This window comes from Oncorhynchus masou, chromosome 5, assembly GCF_036934945.1.
Source record: "Oncorhynchus masou masou isolate Uvic2021 chromosome 5, UVic_Omas_1.1, whole genome shotgun sequence".
Taxonomy (NCBI): Eukaryota; Metazoa; Chordata; class Actinopteri; order Salmoniformes; family Salmonidae; genus Oncorhynchus; species Oncorhynchus masou.
In genome coordinates this window covers 40,457,028-40,466,592 of record NC_088216.1, presented here as the reverse complement: position 1 = coordinate 40,466,592, position 9,565 = coordinate 40,457,028, and the positions used below count along the sequence as shown (strand labels likewise).

General features: G+C 41.4%; 1 protein-coding gene across 1 annotated transcript; it reads right to left on the bottom strand.

Moving 5' to 3' along the window:
- Positions 1 to 2,944: 2,944 nt before the first annotated feature.
- Positions 2,945 to 7,868, bottom strand: LOC135539577 (potassium voltage-gated channel subfamily KQT member 2-like). The gene is made up of 2 exons (XM_064965537.1): positions 7,006 to 7,868; positions 2,945 to 6,899 (listed from the first exon to the last, which is right to left on the bottom strand). Exons 1-2 carry the CDS (start codon positions 7,036 to 7,038, stop codon positions 6,198 to 6,200), a joined length of 735 nt encoding a protein of 244 aa, XP_064821609.1. The 5' UTR covers positions 7,039 to 7,868; the 3' UTR covers positions 2,945 to 6,197.
- Between the last annotated feature and the right edge of the window lie 1,697 nt (positions 7,869 to 9,565).

Sequence of the window (9,565 nt, the reverse complement as noted above, 5' to 3'; positions counted from 1 at the left end):
TATCTATCCTGTTGACTAGTCACATTATCCCTACACATCTGCCTCGACTCGGTACTGGTACCCCATGTATATACCCAAGTTATTGTTACTCATTGTGTATTTACTCCTCGTGTTACAGTAATTGTTACATTCTTTTCCCTCTCTGCACCTGTCGTTTACAAAGCATGTTACAAATATACATTTATTTTATCCAGCACAGTGCTTTTTCTCTCACTCACACACTGCCTCACTGCTGGTAACAACCAACCGAGGGTGAGAATGAAGCAGTCAGTGGAGGCGGGAGAAATTACTCACTTTCTAGCAGCAGATGCCTTTTGAAAATAAATGTCCCTCGAGGAATACAGCGACTCGTCTTTCAAAATTATTCATTTATTTATTGGGGAGGACCATTTAACCTGCTTCTAACAATTGGCAGGGCTCCAGCTCCTGTGCCATTGGTCAGAAGCATATCTTCAGGTTTTAATCATGTGCCTAATCTAATTCTGGGATGTTGGTGAAACTCACCTTCATGAGATGAATTTGGAATAACTTTGTTTTCACATGTCGAGTCTTGTTTCTCTGTAACATAGACAGCCTATAGACAGAAACTAAAACAGGAAATGCCCGTGCTCAGGTCTGTTCAACCCTGGTCCAACCAATCTGATTCCACGCTTCAAGATTGCTTCGATCATCTGGACTGGGATATGTTCCGGATAGCATCGAACAACATTGATGTTTACGCTGATTCAGTGAGTAAGTGTATTAGCAAGTGCATCGGTGATGTTGTACCAACAGCAACTATTAAAACCTTCCCCAACCAGAAACCGTGGATTTATGGCAGCATTCGCACAAAACTGAAAGCGCGAACCACTGCTTTTAATCAGGGCAAGGCGACCGGAAACATGACCGAATACAAACAGTGTAGCTATTCCCTTCCCAAGGCAATCAAACAAGCTAAGCGTCAGTATAGAGACAAAGTAGAGTTGCAATTCAACAGCTCAGACATGAGAGGAATGTGGCAGGGTCCACAGACAATCACAGACTACAAAAAGAAAACCAGCCCCGTCGCGGACCCAGATGTCTTGCTCCCAGACAAAATAAACAACTTCTTTGCTCGCTTTGAGGACACGGCCCGCTACCAAAACCTGCGGACTCTCCTTCACCGCAGCCAACATGAGTAAAACATTTAAACGTGTTAACGCTCGCAAGGCTGCAGGCCCAGACAGCATCCTCAGCCGTGTCCTCAGAGCATGTGCAGACAAGCTGGCTGGTGTGTTTACAGACATATTCAATCAATCCCTATCCCAGTCTGCTGTTCCCACATGCTTCAAAATGGGCACCATTGTTCCTGTACACAAGAAAGCTAAGGTAACTGAGCTAAATGACTATCGCCCTGTAGCAATCACCGTAATCATGAAGTGCTTTGAGAGACTAGTTAAGGATCATATCACCTCCACCCTACCTGACACCCTAAACCCACTCCAATTTGCTTACCGCCCCAATAGGTCCACAGACGATGCAATCACAATCACACGGCCCTAACCCATCTGGACAAGAGGAATACCTATGTAAGAATGCTGTTCATCGACTACAGCTCAGCATTTAACACCATAGTACCCTCCAAACTCTGGGTTTCGACCCCGCCCTATGCAACTGGGTCCTGCCTTTGTGACGGGCCGCCCCCAGGTAGTGAGGGTAGGAAACAACATCTCCACCCCGATGATCCTCAACACTGGGGCCCCACAAGGGTGCATTCTCAGCTCTCTCCTGTACTCCCTGTTCACCCTTGACCGTGTGGCGATGCACACCTCCAACTGAATCATCAAGTTTGCAGACGACACTACAGTGGTAGGCTTGATTACCAACAACGACGAGACGGCCTACAGGGAGGTGGTGAGGGCCCTCGGAGTGTGGTGTCAGGAAAACAACCTCACATTCAACGTCAACCAAAACAAAGGAGATGATCATGGACTTCAGGAAACAGCAGAGGGAGCACCCCCCTATCCACATCGACGGGACAGTAGTGGAGGTGGAAAGTTTTATGTTCCTCGGCGTACACATCACGGACAAACTGAAATGGTCCACCCACACAGACAGCATGGTGAAGAAGGCGCAACAGCGCCTCTTCAATCACAGGAGGCTGAAGAAATTTGGCTTGTCACCAAAAACACTCACAAACCTTTACAGATGCACAATCGAGAGCATCCTGTCGGGCTGTATCACCGCCTGGTACGGCAATTGCTCCGCCCACAACCGCAAGGCTCTCCAGGAGGGTAGTGAGGTCTGCACAACGCATCACTGGGGACAAACTACCTGCCCTCCAAGACACCTACACCAAGGTCAAAAAGATCATTAAGGACAACGACCACCCGAGGCACTGCCTGTTCACCCCGCTATCATCCAGAAGGAGAGGTCAGTACAGGTGCATCAAAGCTGGGACCGAGAAACTGAAATAACAGCTTCTATCTCAAGGCCATCAGACTGTTAAAACAGCCATCACTAACATTGAGTGGCTGCTGCCAACATACTGACTCAAATCTCTAGCCACTTTAAAAATGAAAAATTGGATGTAATAAATGTATCACTAGTCAATGCCACTTTATATAATGTTTACATACCCTACATTACTCATCTCATATGTATATACTGTACTCTATACCATCTACTGCGTCTTGCCTATGCCATTCGGCCATCGTTCATCCATATATTTATATGTACATATTCTTATTCATTCCTTTACACTTGTGTGTATAAGGTAGTTGTTGTGAAATTGTTAGATTACTTGTTAGATATTAATGCATGGTCGGAACTAGAAGCACAAGCATTTCGCTACACTCGCATTAACATCTGCTAACCATCTGTATGTGACCAATAACATTTGATTTGATTTATAAATTAAGTCTGGTTAGTTACAGACTGAAGCATTCACTGTACTCGCACCAAATTGATCGAATCAATGAAAACAATCTTATGATAAACAACGTTTATTATACCATTTTCATTAGGTTCATGGATTAGAGTGTTACTTCATGGCAATGCTACATAATAAGTAAAATATATATTCAAGGTATACTTAAGCAATAAGGCACGAGGGGGTGTGGTATATGGCCAATATACCACTGCTAAGGGCTGTTATTAAGCAAGACGCAATGCGGAGTGCATGGATACAGCCCTGAGCCGTGGTGTATTGGCCATATACCACAAACCCCCGAGGGGCTTTATTGCTATTATAAACTGGATATCAACGTAATTCGAGCAGTAAAATCTATGTTTTGTCATACCTGACATACCACGGCTGTCAGCCAAACTGCATTCAGGGCTCGAACCACCCAGTTTATAATAAGGTTCAAAACATGCCGGCAAGCATTGATTCCAAAAGATGGAGTATTTCAGTTAAAAAACTAAAACAATAATGACTGAAATGATAGAGTCAACATTTTCATAACAGCTTTGAAATGCTTACAGCAGTGTTAGGCAACTAGATTCAGCCGTGGTCCGATTTTTGTCAGAGTGAATGGTCGGGGGGGGGGGCGAAGGAAAATAATAATAACTTGTACAATGCAAATTGACCACTACTAAGCCCAAAAAGACATTGCATTTCAAAATAACAATAATTTCATAGCTTGATTACATTGAGACACAATCACATGCCTCTTTTATTTGTAGAAATACAGATTATATATTTATTTTTTTGCTGAATTCTTCGTCTTTTTTTTTCTAAAAACTTTGGTGTGCCAAAAAAACATAAAAACATTTGGGGGCTGCTTGATTGCTTACAGCATGTCACAAAATCCATGTGACTGTGAAATTGATACTTTCAGTAAAATAAAATGAATATATCCTGTAAACACATATATGCTGTAAGTACAATAAGCCCCCCCCCCCTCTCAAAAAAAATGTAAGCTTGCAGGGATTGCAAAATACAAGTGCCATGAAGTATCGCTCTGTCTGTAGTCCTTTTCAGAACTTTGTCTTTCCAATACTTATTTGTTTCTGTTTTGCTCCAAATAACTATGTTTAAGCATGCTGTGTGCTAACAGTGATGGTAATACCTTGAGTGAGACAACATTCAAAAATACATTCACAAGCATATTTTGTGTTCAGAATAGCTCTTTCAAACGTGGCCTGTAACAAAGGTTGGAAAAAAAAACCATAAAAGACATCCAAGGCATTTGAGAAGTATACTCTTTGGAAAAGAATTGAATGTAAATAAGCAAGCAAGGCAGCGTAGATGTGAAAATATGTAACAAACAAAACAAACAGGATATTTCTTGATATTTTTGCGGAGATGATAATTGTTGAAAATGTGTATTCTTCCCTGCAGTAAATTGTGTTGCCAGTTGAACCTAGGAAATATAATTGCTTTGCGTCTTCTGGGTCTTTTCATTTAGAATGACAGGAGTGAAGATATGTCACCAGGACATTTACAAGGCAGTTGCTGAAAAGATCATTTTATCTCATGCAAGTCTGCATTTAAAAAGGTTTGAAAGTAGCTCTCTATTTGATGATTAATTTAATAATTTATGGAGTAATTTAATCTCTGGATGAACCTATTTAGATCCAGTTGCAGAATGTATCTGTTCAATCATTGTGTATCCACAATACAAAGTGTGAATAAAAAATGTCTGCTGTCAGTAATTCATGTGTGTACATTTGCCATCAATATTTGTCTAGATATTCTGATCGGCACTGGAGAAAATGGAGGGAAAAGAGCAGCAAAAATATTGGCAGAGCGAAGTTTGACTAAAATAATCATAAAGTAAAAGTAAAACATGACACATACATTCTTAAATGTTTTTGCCTTGGAAAGGACAATAACGGAACACAATTAATTTAAAAAAAATATATATATATATGTTGAAATATTAATGGATAAAGGGGCTTTTCAAAGGATAAAACAGTTTGTTAAATGCCCCCATTTGGCTTAAATCAAATATCATGTCAAAGCCTGTGAGTAAAGGCTTTCGCAAAAAAATATGAAATGTTAATTAAATAACATGCCTGAATATTTTGTTAACATTTCTATCATCATGAAATTATATTATATACTTTCATAAAAATGTGATGCAATCAACAAAATATAAAGCGTTCATCTAACTATAGCTGTAATTTTATGTTAGTGAATTCTGTTATAATGTTTCCAGTTGTGTCATATTATGGATGTAGTTGGCAAATAGTGCATTTGAATACTAAACAGCTGCAAGGTGTTTTTGCTTGCACATGCAGCTTGTTTTCCAAAAACGTCACACATTTGTCTTACAGCAAAGGAATAAACAAATAAATATAATTACAATTATGTGATATAAAAAAATCAATAAAATACATCTTTACAGATCATAAAGACCAAACAAAATGTCCCAATATTGGTTGTACTCCACCACTTGCCAAAGAAAGCATCTTTGTGGATATCACAAATATAATATTGTGGGTATCGAATATGTACAATCTCTATAGTGAGTAGTGTAATGTGAATATCGTCAGTGCGTTTGTGCCTTGTGCACATTTATGCAAAGAAGCCTTAAAGGGTTGTGTACCACAATTACTGCTAAAATAGTGCACATAGAACTGGTTATCACCTGTCCCTATATCCAATAGAGTTTATGGACACGAGCCATAATGTTGACTATAATATTACATTCCTTTGAAATAAATATATTTAGCTGATCAACCATAAAGCAAAACATGTCATCTGTTATCCACTGTAAATAACTAAGTAATTTGGGATGTAAATACAATACATGACAAGTTAGATGAAATTGGGAATCTCTTATGCCACAAAAACAATGAAATGCAACAAAAGAATATGGATGTCATAGTTTTGAACAAATTCAAGTGCGTTCTTTAAATCTGTAACCATCTCAATGATAATATAAGGTTGGCAATTAATATGCATTCCGTTCCCGAGTAAAAGATTAAAACAATCACCTACAAACTTAACCTTGAGTTAATGAGTGTGCGAATACTTGAGAACAAATGTGTGTGCTTTAAGTCAAGTTGCCACAAACATTCCCAGCATGAAAAACTACAGGCGCTTTCTCAGCAAAAACCGTTGGAGCATGGTCTGATAAACTTTTCTCACTCTCTGCTGCCGTCATTCAAGAGGAGCCAGGTTTTTCAGTTCTCACAAGTACCATTGGTGGTAACACCTAGCATATTGGGCAGTCAACTCTGAATTCTAAGGCAGAGTGACCATTTATATGAGCAGTTCCAGTTTTGGCCTACTTGGATCCTGACCACCCTCTGCCCCCGTAAGCGCCTTCCCCGTTGGCAGAGTGGGGCGAGGGGGCACAGAGGTCCGAGTCAGTGTCGGATTCACCTTCTGCGATGTAGGGCCTTACTTTGGCGCAGCGGGCTACAACACTGAAGTAGCTGTTGTTCAGGAAGTCCAGATTTTCCTTGGACTGGGAGATGCTGAAGCCGCTGAACGAGCGCTCCAGTTCCTCGTGGTCCACCGAGGGGATAGAGATGGACGTGTCGCTGTCTGCCTTGCCCTCTCTATCCCCCTCACCACTGCCACCACCGCTGTTGCGGTGGGACCCCCGATTGCTCCCACTGTGGCCTCCAGATGAGCGCTCATGGGCCGGTGGAGGAGGGATGCGGACCAGGGAGGGATCCCCTACAGGGGAGGGGGAGTTGTCCTGGCTGCGCTGGTGTACCTCACTGACGGGGTGCTGCTGCCAGGAGGTGGAGGGGGGGCAGGCTGGTGGGGGGTCGAAGTTCTTCTGTCCGGCTGAGCTGTTGGAGCGGATAATTTTGGTGATGGAGCCACTCTTCGCCATGTGGTCCACAGGGCTGTGGTAGGGCGGGGCCGGGTCGGGCTCTTTGGACCCAAAGTAGGCGTCAGTCTCCGACTGGGGGATGCCCATGCGCTGGATGTAGATGTTCACCAAGAAGTCCAGCTTTCTTTCCATTGACATGACCTGCCCAGAAGGAAAGACACCATGACATGATGGAGAATTGGAAAGCCCAAGGGACAGACATTGACACAGTCAATACTGCCATTAATTTCTAAATAGAATACCTTACCTTTTTTTCCACTTTCCCCAAACGCCCCATCATGCTTGGGTCCTCCTCAACCCCCCCATCTGTGGTTCCTTTGGGACGGTCTTTATCTGTGATTGGAGTACCTCGACCAACAATCTGGTCAACTCTACCGGTTCAAAACACAAAACGGGAAATGTCTAGAATAAAGCCAATAGAGTTGAATAAAACCTGTTTGAAATTGACACAGCAGGCAACATTTTTTTTATCAACCTTCAAAAGTTATGTCCACAATTGTAAAGAAAAAGGATGTATATAACCCCAGACATTCTCTGACCCTATTGCAATAGGTAGATGAGTGCAGGTTTAGAGAGGAGAGCACCACACACTCAGGTATATCTCTCACCTGCCTAGCGCTGAGCACAGTGGGAGTGGGAGTGGGATGGGCACATGCATGGGATGGCATACGGAGAGATGGAGGAGGAGGACCCAGGGCCTTACAGGGTGCAGGGTTAGGGTCATCTTTTCTTTCAACTACTCATCATTGCCATTCATTGGCTCTTGAACCCAGCAAGACAATACAGCAATACATTACTTTACGTTTGTATGCCTACTTAAAGCTGTTATAAGAATGACATAATACCTGTCTTAAGTGGGTATTACAGGTTCTAACAAAGGACATAACACCCTATGAAGTTGCCAGGGATGGTAATATAGTTGCCACAGATGGTCTGCTTTATAACATTGTTATGCCAGTTGTCAGAGGTGTAAAGCAAGTTGTCACAATCAGTCATGACAAGGGATCTATGACTGCTATGACAAAGGTTCTGTACGCGTTCTGAAAGTAAAGTGTGAATCGAATGTTTACACTTCAAGGGAAGGTTGTTTCAAGTAAAGTGTCACTGAAAAATTGCTTGGACATATTGGATCAGCTATACTTATTGCCCTAAAGCACAGCCTGGTCTCAGACTAGAAGTAACATAGTAAATGTAAATCCGGGATACTCAAATATGAATAGATTCAGGAAACTAGGCGTATGTCGTAAGTCATGACTTAACGAGTGTGAGCATAATTATATATTTTTTTAAATAAAAATGTGTTTTTCTTGACAGAAATGCGAACTTTCATGTGCCTTAATAACAAACTTGTATATCATCTGTAAATATTAATACAATTGTTAAATTACAAGCCTTGTTGGTTAAGCCACAGAAAAAGTTAGCAACCTTCCCACTAGCCATGATTGGCTGGACATTTTTTATTTTTTTATTTGACCTTTATTTAACTAGGGAAGTCAGTTAATTCTTATTTTCAATGACAGCCTAGGAACAGTGGGTTAACTGCCTGTTCAGGGGCAGAACATTTGTTCAGGGGCAGATTTGTACCTTGTCAGCTCGGGGATTTGAACTTGCAACCTTCCGGTTACTAGCCCAATGCTCTAAACACTAGGCTACCCTGCTGCCCCATGTTGATAGAGGAGTTCGGATTGGTCTGCCATAGAAGCTCGTCAGTCTGGGTTGGTAATTCTCTCGAACGCAACTTTAAAAAAAATGTATTGTGTGCAGCTGCATAAGTGTGGCTCTCCACTTTCTGGAGGATCACATTTTTAAAATCAGTGGAATTCGAGTATGATACCGAAAGAGATGGAGGAAACACCTGTCTCCAGATTTCATCTTCAAACTAAGGGCAACCGTGGCATGGCATTCCTGACACAATGATGTATACAGGTAAGATAGCTAGCTAACGCTAGACTAACATTACATTTTCAGATATTACACGTTTTCTAATTTTGACAGAAAGGGGTTTAATTTAGAGCTAACATTAGCTGGCTGGCTCCCTAGTTGATGTTATTATTATTTTTCCCCAGAGACGCTTGCTGTTCTAGTTAGAGCCTAATGTTACCTAGCTAACATTGAATATGGTGAACAATTAATTTTTTAAATTTTTTTATTTTACCTTTATTTAACCAGGCAAGTCAGTTAAGAACAAATTCTTATTTTCGATGACGGCCTGGGAACAGTGGGTTAACTGCCTGTTCAGGGGCAGAATGACAGATTTGTACCTTGTCAGCTCGGGGGTTTGAACTCGCAACCTTCCAGTTACTAGTCCAACGCTCTAACCACTAGGCTACCCTGCCGCCCCAATGTTGAATGGGTGTAGACAAAGAAGAGTTCTTCACAAGATAGCAAAACAGGCGATTTTCTCAAAAGTGAGTTTACAAGTTTCAAAGCAGAATTACTTTCCTGTTGTTCCTCAAATGCAGTGTTTGATATACCATTTTGTAGCTCTGAGTTTCTACTTTTATATAACGTAAAAAACATGATTTCTAATTTTGCTACATAAGACTGAATCCAGGTGGTGAGTCACAAATTAGTATGATATGCTACATTTGGTATGGCAGAAGACAGAAACGGGTTGGTCAGGTTGGATAGGTGGGGGCGGATATCACAATCGCCTAGCAACCCAAAGGTTGCGTGTTTGAATCTCACCACAGATAACTTTACCATTTTAGCAACTTTTCAACTACTTAATAAATTTTTATTGATTTTTTATACCCCTTTTTATCCCCAATTTCATGGTATCTAATTGGAAGGTACAGTCTTGTCTC